The 23961-nt window shown below is 41.7% G+C and overlaps 1 protein-coding gene across 6 annotated transcripts in view; it reads left to right on the plus strand.

Annotated features, from left to right (window-relative positions):
• Positions 1 to 9874, plus strand: part of rgs12b (regulator of G protein signaling 12b) — a 48410-nt gene extending 38536 nt beyond the window's left edge. For 3 of the 6 annotated variants that reach the window (XM_010771862.1, XM_010771863.1, XM_010771864.1), the window contains exons 7-19: positions 1661 to 1830; positions 1918 to 2010; positions 2329 to 2472; positions 2874 to 3056; positions 3363 to 3513; positions 3646 to 3740; positions 3979 to 4191; positions 4884 to 4957; positions 5450 to 5576; positions 5655 to 5751; positions 5850 to 5920; positions 7390 to 7546; positions 7937 to 9874. In XM_010771862.1, coding sequence (XP_010770164.1) covers positions 1661 to 1830; positions 1918 to 2010; positions 2329 to 2472; positions 2874 to 3056; positions 3363 to 3513; positions 3646 to 3740; positions 3979 to 4191; positions 4884 to 4957; positions 5450 to 5576; positions 5655 to 5751; positions 5850 to 5920; positions 7390 to 7546; positions 7937 to 8556 — 2195 coding nt within the window. In that variant the 3' untranslated portion in view covers positions 8557 to 9874. The remainder of the gene's footprint in view (positions 1 to 1660; positions 1831 to 1917; positions 2011 to 2328; positions 2473 to 2873; positions 3057 to 3362; positions 3514 to 3645; positions 3741 to 3978; positions 4192 to 4883; positions 4958 to 5449; positions 5577 to 5654; positions 5752 to 5849; positions 5921 to 7389; positions 7547 to 7936) is intronic. The other 3 variants (XM_010771865.1, XM_010771867.1, XM_010771866.1) reach the window with 3 other exon arrangements.
• Positions 9875 to 23961: the final 14087 nt, after the last annotated feature.

Consider the following 23961-nt stretch of genomic DNA (forward strand, 5'->3'; position numbering starts at 1 on the left):
GGCGTGTTGTTAGCATCTGTTTAGCTAGCTGCACTAACGGATATAAGGAGCTGTTTCTACAACAAGGTGAAGGAGAGTCCTCTCTTGTCAGACTGAGGGACTCAGGTGAGCTAAAAGACTCTCTGAGTGTTTAGATAGTTAACTTTAGTCTAAGTTATCTCAGCGGGTCTCAAACGGTTTGATTACGATTTATGTAAACAATTATTTCCGAGGCAAACGTTCATATGATCATTATAGTTATAAAACAATAAGATAATAAATGAAAAACAGTTATGAAATACTATATGACAGTAAAACAAGAATACAGTTTAAAAGGAGAGTGATTTGTAAAATAAAGAAAAATAAAATCTGTTTACAGTTCTGTTTCATATGGGTGTTGAGAGATGTATCCATAGATCTCTTAATGTGCACCAGATTGATGCTTTTAACTTCAATATTAAAAAAATAAATCTTCCTGGGGGAGCATGCCCCCGGACCCCCCTAGGGGATATTAGGTCCACCCCCCATTTATAAAAATAGCACTTTATCCCTGCTTACACCTATATGCCATGAGCTGATTATCGAGCCTTCATTGTACTAACAAGTGTATATATAGGCTACTGTGTATGTGCGTGTGGGGAGTGTTGCAGTAGAACATTCAACTGTAGCGCCCGGTACATTAATGGGAAACCCTAAAGGTTTGAGCACCCTCTATGAAACATCAAGCTACCCCACAGCACCCCCAAAAGAAAATCTCTGGCGCCGCCACTGCCTATAAACATAATTCCCTGCTAACGATGACGCAATAGCCCCAGTGTTTCGAGCCAGGTCCCGGTTTCTCGCAGGACAGTGCACCCAGCAGGAGCTTCCAGCTAGATTTGATCGATATGGACATAAACGCGAGTGAAGTCTAATCGGACAGGAGAGGGGACACGCAGCTCTGCATGATAGACTGCTGCTCCGCCCGCTGTGATGGAGCGGTGAGCGGAAAAAAACACGCACTTCAATTTAGATCATCACCCTTAGCTATTTTAATTACCTCTCAAACTACCTAAACTAGTTATAAATATCTTTATTTTTACTGTCGGGTCACTCATTACTGGATCAGCCAGCTGCATGAGACCACGGATACTGACGGGCTGTCGAGTTCACTATCTTATATAATGCATAACATGGAAACTTCTTGTGTACTTGGATAAATTAAATAAAACAACAAAAAAGAAGCTTCAAATTCCCCTTAAAACACGGAAAATACATATCGTGGTATATTATCTTATGTCATAACCTGTTGCTTGGACTGTAAAAGTAATAAGAGAGAATGGATAAATCAAATCTCTAATATCAGTATCTGAGGGATAGTATAGTGAAAGTGTGCTATAGGAGTGTTGTGTTACAGAGTGAAAGACAAAGCAACAACACAGCCAAAGCTGGACAGACCGCTACTCTTCCCTTGTTAAAGCAGTCAAAGAAAGAAAACTGTGTGTAACTATCCCTTTAGCTTTAATCATATCACCCACCCAAACCCATTGAGTATGCTGTAAAAAGAATGGTGATAAAAAAAAACTGAGATGAGAACATATTTAATCATTGCACCACCAATAAAGTCGTATTGAGAAGGACAAAGAGTTATCACTGAAGTCACTTCCAACTATTTGATGTTATGTGTGTTTGTGTTGTACAGAACTAAACAGTGTGGAGCTGCAGGGCTGCAGCAGCGACAACAGTCTGAACAGTAATGCCAGCCTGCCCAGTGTTCAGAGCCACCGGCGCCACACGGAGCGGAGAGTGGCCAGCTGGGCCGTCTGCTTCGAGAGGCTGCTGCAGGACCCTGTGGGGGTCCGCTACTTCTCGGTACTGTAACACACATGGCACATTCACATTGCGGATATGTTTCCATACATTTGCCAGCTTTCCTAATTTTGTATGCTTGTGTTGCAGGAGTTCCTAAAGAAAGAGTTCAGCGAGGAGAACATCCTGTTCTGGCAGGCTTGTGAGTTCTTTAGCCACGTGCCTGAGAATGACAAGAAGCAGGTAACTGACATGCAGGACATTGATCACACACATGCTTCCATTTACACCACAATAATGAGGGAAAATGTTACATGTTAGACGAACATTTCAGTCCCAAAATTACAATTTTTATATTAATTACTCGATTTATCAAGATTCTAATCAATTGCTAGAAACAAACTTTCCTTAAGAATCCAGGTTCAGGGCTGTGAAATTGCTATAAAAACGATCATTATTAAGGTGACGTTTTCTTTCAATCAGCTCCTGTAATTCCTCATCTTCTTCTAACTCATTCCTTACTCTCTGTCTTTTTGTTATCTACATATCGACCTTCTCCAGCTCTCTCAGCGCGCCAGGGAGATCTACAACAGCTTCTTGTCCAGTAAAGCCACAACACCGGTCAACATCGATAGTCAAGCCCAACTTGCCGACGACATTCTCAACGCCCCCCGACCTGACATGTTCAAGGAGCAGCAGCTGCAGGTAGCTGATAAACACAAACTCAACACTTTTGTATTAGAATCTCGAAAGCTGATTCTGTTCCAGTATCTGTAGTGACCTCTGACTATCCTTTTGAATGGGAAATGCAAAAAAGGCTATCTCTGAGGGGCAAATGTATTTACACGCACGCACGCATTTTAGCAGTGTTACTTTTTAGTTTGCAATTCTTAATCCTCTCAAACCATCCTCTTTTCTCCTTTGAATTTACCTTTAGTTTTAAATCCTTATGCCATTGCATTTTGTCCCATCTCTTCTTGTCTTCCATAGCTTTTCCTTATTGAATTTAGCCTTTTGCTACCCTCTTTGTTCTGTGTTTGTTAATTCCTTCCTGCATTTTTCTGTTGCCCGCTGATTACTCCTTTCCTTCCTTTTCACCTATTTAGATCTTTAACCTGATGAAGTTCGACAGCTACACGCGGTTCCTCAAGTCTCTGCTGTACCAGGAGTGTATGCTGGCAGAAGTGGAGGGAAGACCCTTGCCGGACCCTTACCACATCCCCAGCAGCCCCAACTCCAAACACAGCACCACCAGCTCCGACCGCTCCAACCTGTCAACACCCAAGAAGGTAAGATGCAATGCAAAGCCTCCACAAGTATTTTCCATTTGGCTGCGTCTTGTCATTAGTGTTGTGAAATGTTTGTAATAGATAATAAAAACTTTTTCACTAAGATCTGGAATAAGACTGGCCATTGCCACCTAGTGCAAAAGATGATTCAGTCAGGCGTGATAAAAGCACAGCGTTTGGTTTGCCTGTATTTATTTTTGTGTCGTCCCACATCAGGTTTTATTCATCCATGTATCCTCTGCTTGGTTTCTTGTGTTGGCAGCTGTGTCCTTGTGTCCCTTAATTGATTTTGTTTGTGTCTTATAGGAGGACAAAAAGAGCAAGTCGGGCAGGTCTTTAAATGATGACTCTAAGGATGATTCAGGAGATCGGAAGAAAGGCTTGTTCTTTTCTTGGTCGCGCAACAGGAGCTTCGGCAAAGGCCCCAAAAAACGAGAGCTGGCCGACTTCAACTACAGTGAGTAGTTTAACACGTTGTTTAACATTTTATTGTTTGTGTAGATTGCCGCATAATTGGAGGGCTATTTTCCAAGTTGGACGTAGAAGTTTGTAGATTTCCCCTTTGGCTGATGTGTGTATTCTCTTTCAGATTTCCCTGGCAGCAATGGTCGCCGTGAGTCCCAGGGCTCGCTGTCTTCAGGAGCCAGTCTGGAGCTAGGGACGCCGGGGTCGGGGAAGAATGAGGTCAGTCTGCAATGAAACATCCCCCTCTGATAATTAGTTTAGACATTGCAGTCATAGGCACACAGTCATTCATTTCTTTGCTGAGCAGCTTCGTCTGCAGCCTCTTCCTATCAATGTATCTGCTATAAGAGCATAAAAACATTGAGAATAGTAAAATAATGCTTTTTGTTTCTCTTACATTTTTTACTATCACGTTTTCCTCTCCCCCTAACTCTTTGTCTCGGCTTTATTCCTTCAGGCGGATGTTTCCCGCGGTGCAGTCTCGTTGTCAGCAGAGCGTGGGGGGAGCAGCGCCCCCTTGAGGCAGTGTAACATAAGCCTCCCGGACGGCTCATGTTGCTCAGTGCCACTGAGGGCAGGGGTGTCCATCAGGGAGCTGTTGCTGGGCCTCTGTGAGAAGCTTTGCATCAACCTGGCAGCTATAGACCTCTTCTTGGTCGGAGGGGAGAAGGTACAACACAACGTGCACATGCTGCTGACCAAAAGACCTCTCATGGGGGCTTCAAATATTCTTTATACAAATGATCAAATAACACAATGAGTCATGCCAAACAAAGTTGAAAGATACATATAAATCTATATAATCTATATTTTGTATACACACAATAGGTCCAAAGACAATGTGTTATGTGCAGGTGGGAAAGAAGTACTCATGTTATACTATTGTAAGTCACAGTCCTGCATTCAAAATCTTAATAGTAAAAGTACCAAAGTATTGGCATCAAAATGTATCAAAAGTAGTAGTACCTGTTATGACCCATTTGAGAATAATTTATATTAAATGACTGGATTATGATTATTGATTCGGTAGCATGTTTATCAGAGCTGTTAAATGTGGAGCTAATTGTAAGTACTAAATAAATACTGCTGCTGGGTATCTGAACATATAATTATATGTCAATGTACATTTTTTGTATTACCTAATAGTCTGTAAAGACACTGGTGACTAACGCTGTCAAATGTAGTGGATTGAAATGTACCACATTTTCTTCGAATCAGTCAGTGGTTCAGAGAGCTGTAATCCTCACATGTTTTATCTCTTGCTGTTCTATTTAACAGTCACTGATTTCATTTTAGGGTTGGGCAAATACCTGAACATTTTCCATAATAACTTCTCTCGTATTCTCTGCCTCACTCCATCAGCCACTTGTGTTAGACCAAGACTGTCTGACGTTGTGCTCGCGTGACCTTCGACTAGAAAAACGCACTCTCTTCAGGTACGTTTATCTTGAGAACAACTATAAGCTTTACAACACTTCAAAGCTGTACTGAGAGTAAAACTGAGGGAAAAAATGCTCGTTGTGAAACCACAGTTATACAACTGTATATTAAGGCCATTGAAGTGGGGAAAAAAATGACATTGCCAATGCCTGGGGATAATTCTGAGAAGAACTTCTGGATTTCCAAGAATAAAGTCATGAATGTATCAGAAAAAAACTTGAGATTCTATTTACGGGAATAATGTGGTATATTCATGAGAACAAAACTCACTGCAAGAGGGGATCAACCTCATTAGACAAAAGATGCCGCTGGTAAACAGTACGCCTCAGAGATATGTTAGTGAGGAGGGAACATATGTCCTTTGCGTTTTTTATCCCTTCCTTCCCTGTAATCCATTCATATTTTTACCCACAATCCCCCCTAATATATCAGTTGCACAAATACAACTTATTTGACTGCTACAGAACATTTTATTTCTTCTTTTCCAGACTCGACTTGGTTCCTATAAACCGCTCTGTGGGCCTAAAAGCAAAACCAACCAAGCCTGTGGCGGAGGTCCTCAGGCCTGTGGTGGCCAAATACGGCCTGCACCTGGCCAATTTAGTGGCACGCATTGTAAGTCCATACTCATTCAGATAGACAGAAATACATACAGTCAGCACATATGATGACGTCATGTTCTGTGTGATGCAGAGTGGGGAGATGGAGCCATTAGATCTCGGTCTTCCTATATCCAACCTGGACGGGCTTCGAGTGGTATTAGATCTTGCAGAAAACACTCCTGCGAAAGGTTAGGAACACACATGCAGTTGCTATCATTAGAACATTTAATCGAGTAACAAAAAACTTGTATATGTATTGCTGTTTCAATGTTTTTTCTTCATCCAGCAGACAAACAGAAAGCAGCTCCCTCAAAGAACCTTGTCGCGGCGTCCACCAGCAGAAACCAATCGACAACAGTAAGATCCCCCCCCAGCATCTTATTGCCTGTTTCCTTCTCGCTCTGGAATGTTCCATAACCCACAGAATGTCTCCACTTCCCGGTTGATGATGTCACGCTACTAAGTGTCTCTCTCGCTGTCGTCAATCTCCCATGTCTGTTTGCAACGTGTCAGAAATGTGGGCAGGTGTATGATATGTCTCTGTCGGCGTTGGGGCTGTGTGTGTTTATTTATTGTATGTGCACTGTCGCTGCGGAGCCCTGTCACACTCTCCAGGTGCCTAATGTTCCATTTTTATGGTGTGCCTGTGGCCGAATGCATCGTCAACTTTTCTCTATTGGTTTGCTGGTTCTCTTTCTTCCATAACAAACCAAGAGGCAGGGCCATCAGAGCCCAGCCTGCCTCAGCGTTTGCTGGGTCTCCGAGCCTCAAAGACCCCCTCTGTGCACCTGGAAAGCTCTTCGTTGGTGGTGGCAGTAGAACTGTAGAATGCTGTGCGGGTTTTTCTTGTTATGATTGTGGCTTCAAAGTAATATTTTACCCCCAAAATGATCATTTGCAATTTCAAATACTTACCCTGTGTTACCTTGAATTTGTGACAACTTTTCATGCATGTCTCAAAAATAAAGAATGCAAAAACAGATTTTCTTTTAAATAAACGTACGTAAACGTGGTGTAACAATAGCTCAATTATATCAAAACAACTGTTTAGCAACTCTTGCGAAACTGTACTTCGGACTCACATGGAAAAACACGAGTTAAGTGTCAGTTAGTAAAGGATCCTTTATTTATAGCTCGACTGTTGTTAAAAGTGACGCCCATACCTCAATTGATCAACAGTTTACTCATGTGTTTGTACTCATGTCATTCACTGTGGACAGGCATGTGAGAAAAGTTAACAAAAAATAAATGAAGGTAACCCTGGTTGAGTAATTGATATACAAATGATCATTTTGGGGGTGAAGTATTCTTTTAACCTGATTGGTGGCCATCTGTAAAGGTCATGCATTGCTTTGTTGGTTGATTATTTATAGATTTTTGAAAATGCTAGTTGTATCCCACTTAGTAGTGGTGCGGCTTTATGAAGTAGGAAGTTGGTTCCTCTGGTGTTGTGGTGTGTTGTACTGTTAGCCTACGTGTTGGTGATGCTTAGCACACAGTGTTAAGCATTGTGCTTGTCTGAATGGAACATCCCATCTGTCTTTCTATAAGAATCTAACATAGATATATGTTTTACTAGAATTACTCTCTATACATGTCATTGATGATGAATCACACAAACCAAATTCATTATCAATTTAATTGTCCAAATCAAAAACATCTGCCCCCTTCCCCCTGTTAAATTGTTCTCATTTGACCCTTTATCACCCTCCCCACCGTCAGTAGCACTAGTCCCCACCGTGTTGTCATTACTTGCGCCCGTACTTGTACCATCCTCACTTACCAGGGCTCTAACAGCCCCCTCCGCTCTCCTTGTGGCCCTCCAGGGGGAGGACAGGCCGTCAGGGAAAGCCGGTTCAGCCCGCCCCCATGGGGAAAACGGCCCTGACACAGGCAGCCAGCCCTTACCCAACCACTCTGTCTCTCTCCATAAGGCTCCGGAGAAAAGAAAGCAGAAAAAGATTAATATAGACGAAGCTGAAGGTAAAGACTGAACGACCTCCATCTCTCTCTCTCTCTTTTGTTTCCGTAGCTTGGTTGCTGTGATCACACTAACCCTTTGGCCTGTATGCCGTGTTGTAGACGCAGCACCTTCCAAAGCTAGCTAGCTACATGTAGCACAGTCACCTCTGCTCACACCGAATGTAGCTTTGACTTGTCTAACTAATTAATACAAACCCTCTGCTGCATGCTTTCTCAATTACAAGTGTTTTCAAGATGTTAATGTGGGAGATTATTCATTTGTGTGTGTGTGTGTGTGTGTGTGTGTGTGTGTGTGTGTGTGTGTGTGTGTGTGTGTGTGTGTGTGTGTGTGTGTGTGTGTGTGTGTGTGTGTGTGTGTGTGTGTGTGTGTGTGTGTGTGTGTGTCCGCAGAGTTCTTCGAACTCATATCCAAAGCTCAGAGCAACCGAGCAGACGACCAGCGAGGCCTGCTAAACAAAAGCGACCTGCAGCTCCCAGACTTTCTGCGCTTGTCGCCGGTGACAACCAACCGGGCCGCGCCTCCTCCCTACGACACTGAGCCCAGTTGCTCCACCCCTCACACCCGTAACCCCAACAACGGCAGCCTACCCAGCAGCGGTCGCAGGGGCAATAAGGCCAATAGCAATGACAGGGGAGGAGGAGGAGGCGGGGGGGGCGGCGGCCACTTGCTCAACGCGAGCCATCAGTCCCAGAGCTTGGACTCCGCGCTGGGAACTGAGAGTGGAGGGGGGAGGAAAGGCAGGCCACCCCCTCCGTTTCCTGGCACCATCTCCCCAATCCACCCGTCCACCTGGGGGGCCCAGCCTGCTCTCCTCCAGGACTCCAGGGGAGAATCTGTCCAGATGCTGGAGGAGGACACGCTGTCCGACCTGACTCTGGTGGGAGAGGGGGACATTGACAGCCCCTGCCTCACCTACGTCACTCCCTCGGCCCTCCAGTGCAAACCCCACCCCCGACCCCAACAGCAAGCACAGGACGAGCGGCCTAGCTCAGGTACTTCCCCGGTGTGAAAAACCTTTGAACTTTCACCTCTCCCTTTACCTGACTGTAGGACAGGACCCTCGACAAAGTCGGTTTGAAGTTCTTTGTCAGTCCCACTTGGCCCAGAATACATCCAGGTCTCCTCCCTTTATTTCATAATTCAATTAAAGCCACAGAACATGTAAGGTAAAATACATTAAGTAATGTAAAAGACTGAGCATTTATCACATGCCTTAGAAATGAGTGTTAATTAGTTAAAACCAAGGATATAGTGATAAGCTACGGCCAGCATCTACTGTGAGTCAACAGCAGCCTGAAGATAAACTAGTCCAGACACATAAAGCGAGGAGAAGTGGATGCATTAGGCTCGGACTGAACTTGTCCAGATATTTCCCTTCTGTGTGGTTTGTATCTGTGTGAACCTTTGAGCGGATTTGCTGTGGATTACTTTCTGGAGACGTTAGCTCGAGGACATGCTCACGACAAACCGGCGACGACCAGTGCCAAACTGTCTACTCCCCCCCCCCCCCCCTCCACAATGTACAGAATCTAACAATGCACTTTAGCCAATTACAAACAACACATCTTTTCACATGTTTATAAAACTTTTTCTCCCTGCTTTTTATTATTTTACCATGAAAACGTCTGTTTTACAGCACTAGGAGCATTTGCTAACAAACACTAGCTGTTCCAAATTTAGCGTGACCCATATATTATTTTCCAATGCTTTGGAGCACACTGCATACTGACACAGCTGGCCTGACCCCATAAATACAAACACAGGAACACACACATCTGCTCAGCTGTTTCTTCACGGGCACAGTACACTCTGTGTCTCCAGCGCTGTTCCCTCACCTCAGGCATTTCTCGTGTCACCCATGAAAACGGACTGCAGCGAGAGAGCGCACACATGGAATATCGCTCTCTGGCGAAAATGATCCAGAAGCGTGTGCACTGACTGTGTAAAAAGGCAGTTTTTCATTTCCATTCCTCTTCTTTGCACTACATCACACTGCAGCACACATTTTCTGTCTAGCAATTCAACAGTGTCTGGAAAATAACGGGCTAACACGACAAGCTGTTTCAAAACACTCTTACTTTACCCTATACTATATTCTCTAGAAGACATTAATTTATCCCACATCCTTTTTCATTTTTACAACCTTTCAGTTAAAAGTATTAATTTGTACATAGTCATCTTTGTGAATTCAAAATTCGTTGCCATAGTCATTGTTGGATCGCAGTGCAGCCATGCTGTTTAGAATAGTAATAAATTCTCCTCTCTTCTGTTCAGTTGACTGTACTGTCTGTAAATAGATCAAATAAATGTTATAACGATGAACTCTCTCTGTAGAGCCTCATGTGAGAAGCCTCCTTTCTTTTTTTAGACTTTTCATAATATCCATTCTTCTCACGTCATTTGCCGTCAGTGTATGTGTGTCAGATTTGTTTTCACTACTTCTGTGCTTGAAGGCTCTGAGCTCCTTTGTATTTTTATGCATCTCTATTTCTTGATTTTTAATGTCAAACACCATTGGAATAGCCAGAAGTGAAGTGTAACTTCTGATGTAAAGTTTTGAGTTGCTTCTTACCTTTTTAATACCAATCACTCTTAGGAACTATGTCAAGAACACAGTCAAGTTCTAAATAGGGGAAAAAAATGAAATAAAGAAAAACGCAAAACCAACAACTTTCAAAAATAATTTTCTGTTCGGCCAGATAGAGAATAACAAGTGTCCATCTCCACACTAAAATATTATTTTTCATGAACAATTGTGTGACGTGTTGTTTTGTACATCAGGTACACCTCCTCAGTCTCTCAAATGTTCCACTGTAGTTGGATGATTTTGCAACTAAGAATTAGTAATAATTTTGTTATTAACAATAATACTCTGAAGATATACTAATTGTCCCCCAGCTGCTATACTTTGTTTTATGTAATAGCTGGTGTTACTTTACACTTACGGTTTTCACAGAAAAATAAGTAATTGTTTTATTAAACCAAAGGAACTGTAAGATTAATTGCACAAAGGCTTTCATAACATTGACATATAATAGTAAAATAATCCTTTTATAAAAACACTTTTTGTCTTTGGATTGCATAATGAGTGCTTTTACTTTAAGTACACTTCGCCAGGTATTCCTTTGTACTTTTAATTGTGTAAGATTTTCAAATATTGACTTTTAACTTGTAAGGGAGTTTAACATTGTTTTGCAACATTTACTCGAGTGGAGTCTGAAACTGAAACTTCACTAAAATCTCAGGTTTTCAGACTCAAATGCTATGCATGGGTTCCCCTCTGCTCAACGCCTTGTTAGGCCAGCTTTGTCATACTAGGTTCTTTGGTAGTCTACAAACAAAACTAGCTTCTGTTTCTTTCTCGTCCTCACTCACACACACACACATGCTTATTTCAACGTGCACGTACGTGCTCATGCTCACCTACAAACACAGAGCATTACAATATTTGTGTCTTAGTTTTGAATCACATTACTTTTCTTATTCTGTAGCTGCTTTCATGCAAATTTCAACCACATATTATTTAGTTTTTGTTTCCTCAGAGTCTGACATGTGTCAACAGCAGCAACTGTATAGTCCATATACTGTACTGAATAAAGTTAAACACGACTTTAAAGAAACAGAAGGAGAGAGAGAAGCAGATCTTTGCCTCTCACCTTTCCTTCCCTCTGGCTTACAGACACTGACATAGAACAAAATCTAGGTTTTGCCTGACTGATGCCCATTTTTTGGACAAAAAACAAGGATCTGTATCTTTCGGGACGGTGGATACGGGAATAATCTCCTTTCTAGTGTCTCGTGATGAAGGACAAAGAAGAGCTTTATGACAACCGTAAAATTATTTCTGACACTTTAGTAAAATCCATTTTGAGTATAGTAAACCAATCTCTTCTTCTTCGTGTAATCCCTGTTTTCATGCTCAAGGAAACAATGAGTTATCTGATTGTAGCTGTAATTGCATGGGAAACCATTGTTCACACAAGCTGTTTTTATGAATACAGTTGGAATTGAATGCTTCAGTTCACTGGCTCTCGTTGGGACCGTTGCCCAAGCCCACGGCTGGACAACAAAATAATTGCTTCAGAATATTTAGCTTCTCATCTCAAATGGCTCCATCTGCTGGTGGGAGAAGTAATACAAAATGATTGGTTGAAAATAAGTAGTCATTTCAACATCAGGTACTTAACTATGAGAGTGACTAAGCAAGAGAAGTTTACATTTGCACTTTTATAGCACTTAAATCGATAGTTACGGCTGTAACTACGGTTCTATGAGTCCCGGATGACCGCACGGCTGTGCTTCAGCACTGGATATGTCCATCGCGCGCATGCGCAGCTCGAGTACCTAATAACAACAAAGTCACCTGTGACCCACGTGACACCGGCTATATGCTGTATGCATAGACTGTATAAGGCTGTATGCCGGTGTCGTCAGAGGATCTGTTCCCACTTCCTAGAATCTTCTCGTGAGCACACAAGAATTCTGAGTGACAGGATACTCTGGCGGTCATCCGGACTCATAGAACCGTAGTTACATAATATGTGTTGTTGTTGAGTAAATAACAGTGTGTTATTTAGAAAATAATGACAAATTTGAAGGAAAAAAAGATTTAAAAAAATACAGATTTCAGTATTCTGAGGCCCTGAGCCCCATTTCTCTTCCTCGCGGACTGCAAAATAAGTCCGACATTATACGATTTAAAATAAAAACAATAATCGCGGCTTGATATTGAGTAAGAACATGTTTTTTATTAACTACACAGCTTCCGGTCTTCCAAGACCCGACCGGACAAAAAGACGTGGTGCAGGCACGAAACATACTACCAATAGAAATACATTGCTTTTAAAATCGTTCTGTGTGACATGGAAAAAAGGGGGAAATCGTGTTGGTGAACATGAATCAATAGATTAAATGTTGTGACTATAACACGAAATGCCGTGAGACTGGGTTGCTCTGCAAGGTTGTTTTAACCTTAAATGCTAACATCAGCTTGCTAACAGGCTCACAGTGAAAATGCCTTATTTACATGCTGTTTCCCAAATTGGGTTTAATACAGTGAATCTAATCTAATGCGAACATGTTGATGTTTGCTTTTTATAGTGTTTCCTCAGTTAGCTTAGATTTTTAGCATTCTAATGTTTGCTAAAGCATATTGTAAGTCAAGGAGTCTGAAGGAAACTAGACAAACACTTACATTTGACCTTGTACATTTTTTGGTTGCCTTCCTACCCCTCTCCCAGACAAAGCTTGGAAAATGTAAAACTATTTGTGAAATATTGCAGTACTTGATAGAAATATTGCCTGTGTTGATTCAGAAAAAGGCCGTTCATAGGATGCTCTGCCAAAACGGATGCTAAATTCTGCAGGAAAAGATGCTATTTGCATTTGCACAACTGCCAACATAGTGAATTCACAATAAAAAAACTGGAACTGATCAAAAAGGGAATCTGAAAAAGAAACACTAAAAAATAAATACCAGGAAGGCATTTGACAGATGAGGGAAATGTTGCTAATAGCTTAGCCTAACCATAGCCAAAGACTCACAGTTGTGGCTAATTGAAGTTCTTCTTTAGAGGCTCTAATAACAGTTTGTGAAAGGGCTTTACAAGTTAACAAAGAATTGCCACTTAATAAAGTCATTTGCCTCACACTCATGATCGGGATGATGATTGGAACTGTCACATTGCTGTATCAAACATGTGCATGTCCCCATGCTCTGCATGAAGGAGAAGCTTTTTTCAAATTATGGCATATTTTTTAACCTTTTCCAGAAAAGATATGCCTACATCTGCTTTAAGGCATCCTCAAAGTTATTTCAAGTCTTCCTGTCTGAACCCAATTTCATGCCAATCTATCCAATGGAAACTTCAGTCTGCAGCAATACTGTCTGACATTGCCATCCATGGGGCATGCAGCTAGCATTACAATTAAATGAAACCCTGGAATGAGAACAGCAGGGAGGGCTTTTACATCCATCATCCAACATCCACTATTCTTTACTTTCACTGACACTGACATTGACACTTGTTACAGCAGGAAGAACCAAACACATCAACAATGGCTGAGTGTATATCATTATTAACTAGAGAATACAATCCCTGAAGAAATTGCTAGTGGGAATGCTTTATGCTGAAAAGCTGACGCTAAACTGCTATGCTGAAATGTAAAGTGTAAGAAGAAAGTGAAGAATTTAGATTGAAGTGATACATGAACACTGGGGGCTTGAATGTGTGATGAGAGAAGAAACGAAAGTAAAAAGGATTGGAAAAGCAGCAGAATATTTGAACTGTAAACTTTTGAACTAACTTGACGGAGAATGTTCTGTCGCCATGCCAACGGTATTTGATGACATCCCATAATACGCTTAGATGCGTTGATGGCTGCATCGTTACCAAACCTGTGAAGTTTTGGGCTCTTTGGAGTATTTTCACTGAAGTTATGAGAAAACCGTGTTTCATGGTGAGCATTCTGTTGCCATGGCAACGGCATTTGAAGAAATCTCAAAACTGTCCCGTAGATGTATTTACGGCTGGACTGTTAGCACACATGTGAAGTTTGAGCACTTTTTGAACATTTTCATAGGAGTTATAGTGACATCGTCCTTTATGGCGAGGGATGCATTTACATGGAAAAGGAAACATGATGAAACCCCATGATTGACGTAGATCTGTTGAGGGCTGGACCGTTAACAATTATCTGAAGTGTGGTGCTATTTTGAGCCTTTTCATAGGCGTTACGACAACATCGTGTTTAATGGAGAGGGATGTGTTTCCATGGAAACAGCATATGGTGAGATGTCAGATTTGACGTAGAGCTGTTGAGGCATGGAGAGGTGATATACAGGTGAATATTGTGGGACGACCGGACCGTGTCCATTGGAGATACAGCGACATTGTGTTTTATGGTGAGGAATTAGTTTCCATGGCAACAGCCTATGGTGAGATCTCAAATTTGGCGTAAAGCTGTTGAGGCATGGACCGGTGATATACAAGCGAAGTTTGGGGGAAGATCGGACTGTGTCCATTGGAGTTACAGCGACATCGTGTTTTATGGGGAGGGATGCGTTTCCATGGAAACGGCATATGATGACACCCCATAATTGACGTAGAGCTGTTGAGGGCAGGACCATTAACCATTATCTGAGGTCTGCTGCTCTGAGCATGTCAGTTGGAGTTATGACATCATCGTGTTCCATGACACAGGTGTTAATATTTGAACTAACGAGGTGTGCAGAGATCAGAGGTTTTAATTGTTCTGAATGAGAGATAAACCTCTTACATGTGAACGTTTTGTTGAAGAACCGTAACAGATATCTGTGAAATTTCAAAGCGTGAAGCATCTCAAGGTCCTTGAGTATCTGAAGTGTGCTTTTTGTGTACTTTCGGGTTAATAATGTGGTCCTTTTTGGCAGTTTAACTAAGGTGTGCGGCTGCTGCTGTGAGCTGAGACTGCCAAGGCACACANATCATCGCGTTCCATGACACAGGTGTTTATATTTCAGCTAACGACGTGTCCAGAGATCAGAGGTTTCCATGGTGATCAAATAAATGTGGCAAAGGCTCACATTTGTTGAACAACACATTTGTAACAGGTTTGTCAATTGACCAAAAAATATGAACAGTTGGAAGATTGAAAATGGGATTATCATTAGGATTATTTGTAGGTCATTGAAAAGTAGAATCATTTAGAAAGATGTGAACATTGAAGTTTCTTTTTTAGAAAAGCTGACACTGAAGTGCATCGCTAGTTTTAAAAGTGATTTATAAGAGTCATGTTTAAAGATGTGCAATACTTAAAACGTTTATAAAGATCCTCTGAGTGTGTGTCATTAGTTAGCTGATAACATGTTAGGGATAAATACCTTGACACATTGACTACAAGAGCTTGAATCAAACAAGCAACCTTGTATTTTAAAGATTAACTGACATAGCAACAGTCGCACGTGGTATATAAGAAAATATGAAGGCAAAATTAAATCTGTCCTCCACTCTAGCGGTGACATCACGCACTCTAAAATCTGTTTGCCTTCATATTTTCTTATATACCACGTGCGACTGTTGCTATGTCAGTNCATACTCACATCTCCCTTTCTGTCAAAAATACTGAACGTAGTACCGCATTACCTCCAAAACATAAAATCCCACCTCAGCTTCCAATGACCTCTTGAGCCCATTTCAATCCCGGTTTTCCGATCAAAACACAGCACAGAAACAGCTCTTTCTGATAATTCACTTAAATGACCTCCTCTCTCCTTGACTCGGAACCTGAAACAACCTTCCTCGACCTCACCCGCAGCATTCGACACCATCAACCACTACATCCTTGCTGTCCTCTCAAATCATCACTCAACATCACTGACACTGCACTCTCCTGGCTCGAAATCCTACTCACCGCAGACATCAGTTTATCAACCACAACACTGCACTCTCCACTGCTCCTTGTCCCCAGGCGTACGATCCCCCAGGGTTCTGGTGTCTTTGGCCCCACTCCTCATTTCAATTACCTTATACATGCTCTGCCCTTGGAACAAAAAGAACTTCGTCGCACAACCTTCATTTCTCACTGCATACGCCATGCATCCAAACATTATCTCAACAAACCACACCCCCACAACCAACACTCCACTCTCCCAAATGTTCTCTCGAAATAATAGCAGGATGCAAAACAAACTATCTCATACTGAACAAGATGCCAAAAATCAGGGACATATCTCATCGGCCCCCCCATCCGTATCAAAGCATCCAGAATTTCAACTTCACCATTGACAGACCAATATCTACCTCCCCCCCAATCACATCCGCAACCTCGGAGTCATTTCGACAGTCAGCTCAATTCAACCACCATATAAATCACTCAATCACCAGAGACCGCCTTTTTCACCTCAAAAACCTTGGCCCGTGCTCGTCCATCACTCTCCTCTCCTCTGCATGCTGAACCCATCTGATCTAATGCATTCATTATCTTCACGACTCGACCACTGCCATGCAATACTACATGGCCATTCTATCCAACCTCCTCAAATAACTCCCACCACCTATCCAGAACTCACTCTGACTGGCAAGCGGCTTCATTTGCGTAATCCTCCCTCAGGGACTTATTCCGGTGTGAACGCGATATACTCTTTAGTTCCAGGAAATAAAGAGTTCAGGGGAACTTAGTACCAGGAACTAAGTACCAGGAACTAAGTACGGCAAAGTACTTGGTGTGAAAGCGCCTATTATCTCAGAGGAGTGGGGCCATTAGCCGCTTTCACATCAAATACTTTGCTGTACTTAGTTCCCAGCACTTAGTCCCGCCAAACTCTTTAGTCCCGGAACTGTCCTAGTAGATTGCGTTCATTCCGGAATAAGTCCCTGAGGGAGGATTACGCAAATGAAGCCGCTGACGTCACTTCTTCTTCTTCTGCTTTGGGTTTACTGGCAGGCCGCAAACAACTTCATGGCGTATACTGCCTCCCGGGTAAATCGGATGAAAAAAATCACTCCTCACTCCACCACTCACACGTTCTATTTTGTGTTGCCATAAATTAGTCTCTCTCCGTTGGTGTGCTGGGCTAATGCTAATAATGCTAATGCGAGCAAATAAAATGGCGGCTTCACAAAACCTTTCAGAGTTCTACGGGGCGTGGTTTGCAATTCGCCCAGCCAATCAGACATTGGAACCTTTTCCTCCCCAGGAAAGTACCACCTCTTTAGCAGGGACTGAAAAGGGGTGAAAAGGTTTGCATGAAGGTTCAAGTTCCAAATCTTTTTGGTGTGAAAGCAAAATCCCAAGAACTATTGGAACTATTCCTGGGAAAAGTACTCCGGTGTGAAAGCGCCTATTGGATACAAATAAGCCAGAGAAGCTGAAGACTACAAATTACAAAGAAATCAGTGTTCCTGTTTGCACTAGGAAAACCGTCAAGCCACTTCAGAAGGCAGAACAGCAAAATAAAGAGACACAATCGTGGAAAGATAATCAGGAAAAAAAGGCAGAAAGTGTTCCACAACCGCGACAAATAAGGGCTCACAAGTGGTGATCAGAGCTGGGGATATATCATGCCGATGCAGAACACATTGACACCTTTATCTCTCTCAGTGCAATGGGAGATGTGACAACAGGTCAGCATGGAGGGAGCTCAAACAAGATGGCACCCCCTGCCTTCCAGCTACTGAAAGCAGAAAGAATGAAACGATGATTGGTTTCTCTGAAAAGTCTGCAGATAGTTCTGCTGAGGTGAATATTAGATTACTATTGATCATTCTCCATGGACCTGTGCAAAATGTAGCCACAGGTAGCCATAAATATGCCATTGATACACAGAGGCTGAGGCTTGTACAGATACAGGAACAGTACAGATAAAGTTATCCTTCTTACACAGCATTAGTAACAGATGTACTGTAATCACATGAGATCATTTGAATAAATACAAGTCTTACAGTCTGAGGGCAGATAGAGGAAAAAGCTATTGTGTTTGCATGTGCAGCAGTATTTTGTAGGGGGAAAATGTACTCAGATTTAACTCTGTAGTCTCGTGTTTTGATGGAAATTGTGAGCAAAAGTATCTGGTGGTCATAAAAAAAAGTTAAGTAAGTCTTTTAACAATTCACAAAACTGAAACAATGAACAGGACAGCATTTGGATTGTACAGCATTTTTAGTTTTCAGTCAAATTGTCATGTGACATTCCCTTCAAAGTCAGGTTACTATCCAAACACAAACAGTCTCATTTGTACCAGATGATTAGTTAACATGGACAGCTGATAGAGGGTTCTGTGGCTTTCACTTGGCAAACAATATAACCAGCGTCCAATCACTCTTATGCTGTGACAAGAAGCGTGTAAAGAAGGCCGCCGATGGCTCTAGGTAGCGATTTGTCTGAAATTGGGTCTCCCACTCTGCCGCAGCAGCCATCAAAACAAAGCTTTATTGTTCCATCTCTGTTTACAACATAATTACAAGAGGATTTATGCCACCACTGTCCTCCGGCTTTGCCTTGGGTGCAAAGTTTCCACACAGTTTGGTGTCCTTGCTGGAGTGCATGCTGCCCGCACACCTGGCACAGCAGGGGAAACAGATTAGATGGCTAAAGCAGCAGTTACAACAAATGTCTGTATTGAGATGGGCAGTAAAACAGTGAATTAATCTGTTCACACCCTATTTTACACACACTTTGCTCAAAATGCACACATGGAGGATGTAAACGATTATAAAAAGGTACTGTCTGTTGGTCAAGATGATATACATNAGGCGCTTTCACACCAAGTACTTTGCCGTACTTAGTTCCTGGTACTTAGTTCCTGGTACTAAGTTCCCCTGAACTCTTTATTTCCTGGAACTAAAGAGTATATCGCGTTCACACCGGAATAAGTCCCTGAGGGAGGATTACGCAAATGAAGCCGCTTACGTCACTTCTTCTTCTTCTGCTTTGGGTTTAGTGGCAAGCCGCAAACAACTTCACGGAGTATACTACCACCTGAAGTCCCGGTTAAATTGCCAGAAGCGCAGACACCTCCTCATCACTCCACCGCTCCCATGTTTTTTTTGTGTTGCCATCATTTAGTCTCTCTCCGTTGGTGCGATGGGCTAATGCTAATAATGCTAATGCGAGCAAATAAAATGGCGGCTTCACAAAACGTTTCTGAGTTTTACGGGGCGTGGTTTGCAATTCACCCAGCCAATCAGAAATGTTAACCTTTTCCTCCCCAGGAAAGTACCTGCTATCTAGCAGGGACTGAAAAGGGGTGAAAAGGTTTGCATGAACTAAGTTCTAGTTCCAGATCTTTTTGGTGTGAAAGCAAAATCCCAAGAACTATCGGAACTATTCCTGGGAAAAGTACTCCGGTGTTAAAGCGCCTAATGGTTTAGGTTGAGATGGACAAGGCTAGGGTTTAGTTTTTCGCACAAGCAAACAAAGCATGCATACAAACACACAATATGAGTCTTACGGTCCTTTTGATGACCTCTGTCCTTCACTCTTTCACTAGAATGCAACTTTAACTTTCAGTTGTACAGACTGTGGAAAGAGAAAGTGTGCCTCAAGGTAGACTTTACACCTCAGAAATATTGAACTTTTCAAGGCTGTTTATAGTTTACTTTAAATCTCCAAAACATTTCTGCACTATAAACACCATGCAATGATTATTATTGATTTCTTGTAGGTACAATTCTGATTTCAACCACAGCTTTGACATTATCAAGCAAAAATAGAAATACGATATTACACAGAAGAAGTTTCATTTGAGTATCTTTGCATCTGTACTCTAAAACTATACTATATGCATGCATTTATTTCCGGTATTTTGATGCAACATCTTTGCCCACACTAAGTGTCAATTGAACACATGACAGAGAGGCATCCAACTGATCTGCTCTGTTTGTGCATCCTGACCGAAGAACATCTAATGGATACAATGCTGTGTCTGCAATTTTTAAAAAGTTGTTATAGCCTTTACTTTCAATTTCCTCTCACAGAAAGTTCAATACAACAGAGAGTGCCTCAAAATCAGTTTTGATGGACATGCAGGTTGTGGAGTCAACCAAAGAAAATGAAGAAAGTAGGAACACGAAAAATAGTTAAATAGTCCAAAAAGTCTGTATTTTCCAGGATTAATGCCCTGTTTTTAGGGTGACTGTTATGCCCTTTCCGTTAATTAATACATGGGAAGGTCAATTTGAAGGTACATATGGACTTGTTGGAGCAGACCTTAATTCAAACGTGTCGTTTTGGCTCTTGATGTGCTTTGTCAAATTTTCTAAAATCTTTCCTCAGAGACCTCCTCCTAACATATTAGCTTCTTCCGAGAGCTGTCAACCTGGCTCAACAAGCCCTTCTAAGCCTCCATCAGAGCTTGCACACAGAAAAGCCCATTCTCCAAATCATGTATTTGATTTTCCAACTACTATACACAATGCTCTTATGACCCATTTCATACCATACCACCTATGTTGCCACAGTGTAATACATACTTGGTCTTACATGCACATAGTGTGTGATGTTCTGTGTTGATACTGCATCTCTTTATACTCAATTAAGTGCCTCTTCACATCGATTGTGGGCCTGTATGCTTAGGTTACTAAACGATTATGTCTTTGTAAATGTTATTTCAACTTGTATGATTAAATAGGTTTTAATATATTTCACGTTTGAGATAAATATATAACTATGACATTTGAATGTGCTGCAATTTTAGGGATGTCATGAGAATTATAGAGTTAGAATGTCCTTCCCTAAAAAGAGCAGCCAACAATAATGCAATGAACTCTTCACACTTTAAAGACTCTACCAGAGAGTTTGTCTGATTATTAATAAATGCAACAAAAACTAACAAAGTGCACCACATTGAGTCTGCATATATTCATGAAACATTAATGGCAATGGGTAAATCAAAAAACCACCAGCTGTGGACTAAATATGATGTTTTTATTGTTGCAAAGACAAGGCTTTTAGCATAAAACCAGATCAAATTAAAATGCTGAATGGAGCAAATGGGCTACATGTCGTTGGAATTTTGGCGTCACTTCAACATGGAGCACAAGGACAAAGGAGCATATTTGTTTCAGGTTTCATTTATCATCATTCAACGCCCCCAACATCAAGGAACAACTACCCATTAGCTGAGGGCCTGGCCTCATTTATAAAGGGATATACGCTCAAAAAATGGCGTACACCAGTTTCTACGCAATGTTTGCGATTTATAAAATACTAATTTGGCGGGAAAACGTGCGGTCCTCCACGCAAACTCTAACCCATGCGTACGCACTAAGCACAAAAACGTGAGAGACGAGAAACTGCGACACCGTTGGCAGAAGGAAGAATGGAGAGAAATGTGTGGAAATAATACCATAAATAAAATGTTACCTCTCATTTATCATATGATATAGGCCTATGAAGAATTCATTTTCACAAATTGATTAAAGCCAATCTTAAAATTATTTAACAAACGCCTGTTTGAGACTCCTCGGTGCACACAAAAACATAACTTGGAGAAATAAATAAATACGGATATGTTATTTAAAACCACCATCACGTTTAATCGTGTTTTAAGCCGTTTGCCAAGACTTGATAAGTCGCTTGTAAAACACAGGAGGTATGGAAACTAAGAACACCATATGTGGTAAATTGTACAGCTAATATAACACACAACACATTAGTTGTATTTCCTTTAACTGGTGGATATAGAGTTGCTGCGGGGGGTGGGTGGGAGGTGTTGAGATGCACAGGCTTCAGTAGAGACGCTGCGCACAGCTGATCGACAGCTGGAACACAAACCACCAATAACAAAAACATAATTCAGATCCAGTCGTCATGACTCCACTCCGGAGGGATTCCCCGATCATTTCCTTTCCCCGGTACAAACCCCGGTACAAACACACTGCCTGAAAGGATATGTGTATTTTTTGTTGTCATTAACCTTTTTCGGACAACTTATTTATTTATTTTGGTGACGATCCGACCTCCATGCTGCTACTCTGTTTCAAACTGCATCCACCAAACAATATGATTTATCTCGACCTCCCCAAAATAACCAAAATCTGACACGGTGTGAGATGTCTTTTGTAGCTGTTCTGTCGTCATTTCCTGCAATCTTCTTCATAAAGTCAGTCAAAATGAATGAATGAATGGGCGTTTCTTTGACTATTTATAGGCAAATATGGGCGTTACGTGAAGCCCGCAAAAGCTGCACCGCATTTCGAGTATGGATGTATAATAAGAACTGGATACAGCGTGGGAGGCGGGGCCTCATTCATTCCTATGAGAGTTTCTCATTGGCGCATGATGATAAAATGGCCCAACTTTTGAGAGAGCGAAACGTCACAGATTACCCTGCATGCCTGAGAAGTACCCGTATAGAGAGCCGCAGTGACGCGTCCTTAAAGCCGGAAGTAAACTTCTTCCGGTTCCTTCGTCAAAAACCAATGCAAATTCTCCATAGGATTTGGGAAAATAGCTCGAACCGGAAGAAGTTTACTTCCGGCTTTAAGGACGCGTCACTGCGGCTCTNATGGTAAAGCAGCGTTCAGTTATTATGCTCCAAATATCTGGAACAAACTCCCAGAAACCTGCAGGTCCGCTGCAACTCTTACTACTTTTAAATCCAGGCTGAGGACATTTCTTTTTGTCGCTGCTTTTAATTGAACTATTCATATCTTAGACTGCACTGTAACTTTTATCCATGTATTTTTCTTTTAATGTTTATTTTATTAGCTTTTCTTTTTAATGACTGATTTTAAATGCCATTTTCTTAATGTCTTTCATTTTTTGTAAAGCACTTTGAATTGCCTTGTGTTGAAAAGTGCTATATAAATAAACTTGCCTCCTTGCCTAATAAAGATTTCATGTGACACATACAATTGATTTGTTGATGGGAATTAATGTGAATAAATTAACTCTCGGTTAACGGTACTCTTGCTATCACTACTCACCGACACTATAAACCTTGTCCCTCATGGTAGCCCTGACAACACCGGTAAGCACACCTTCATCTAGGCTGCACTGTTACGTGTCCTGACTTGTAGTGGTTCTCTCCTCTATCTACACTCTTCTTGTCATCTTTGTAAAACGATATCAGACTGGTAATTGACACAGCCATGACTTCTAGTTAAATTCAGTGTGGCTAAAATGAAAAGCTTTGTTAAAATATGCAATCGCGCGAAAGTCAGTCAGCTTTATTGTCAAAAATTCAACATGTGTTATACATCCAGAAATATAGAAATATCCTTTCCCACAGTGTGACATGTATACATAAAACAAAACAAAAAGGGCCTAGATAAACGTGGTATACATTAAACAAAACAAAAAGGGCCTAGATAACCAGGGTATACAGTTTAAAATGTTAATAATATATTTAAAGTGTTCAAAGAGCAGTTTCAGTGCAAGTCAGTTGAAACGATCTTAAGTTGGCGTGACGTTGAAGTCGTGCGACCCTGCTGCTGTACTGGCTTGTAGTTCGTTTATAGCATAACGTTAGCATTTAGCTTATGGCGACTAGATTTATGATTCAAAAATTATAAAAGTACGGTTGACATATGGAGATTATCCGGCTGAACAAAACGTGATCCCTCTCTTAAATGTGTGTCAATCACAGACCTTATTTCGAGCTATTTTCCAAAATCCTATGGAGAATTTGCATTGGTTTTTGAAGAAGGAATCGGAAGAAGTTTACTTCCGGGTTTAAGAACGCGTCACTGCGGCTCTCTATTGGGACGCTACTCAAGATGGCGCAGACCAATCTACTTCCGGTGAGACCGAGACCGAGGAGCGAGGAAATGAAAAATAAGAGAAGTGAGAAAGGGCCCCGGAAAAAATCTGCCTCTTCCTTCAGACTTCCTTACAGAGCCCCTCCTCCAACACACACGAACGTGCACATGACCAATGAGGGCACGAGATACGTTTGTGCACAGATGGAAGGCTGACAGGCAGGTAGGCCATC

Source organism: Notothenia coriiceps, unplaced genomic scaffold, assembly GCF_000735185.1.
Source record: "Notothenia coriiceps isolate Sejong01 unplaced genomic scaffold, NC01 NC01_scaffold00010596, whole genome shotgun sequence".
NCBI classification, from domain to species: Eukaryota; Metazoa; Chordata; class Actinopteri; order Perciformes; family Nototheniidae; genus Notothenia; species Notothenia coriiceps.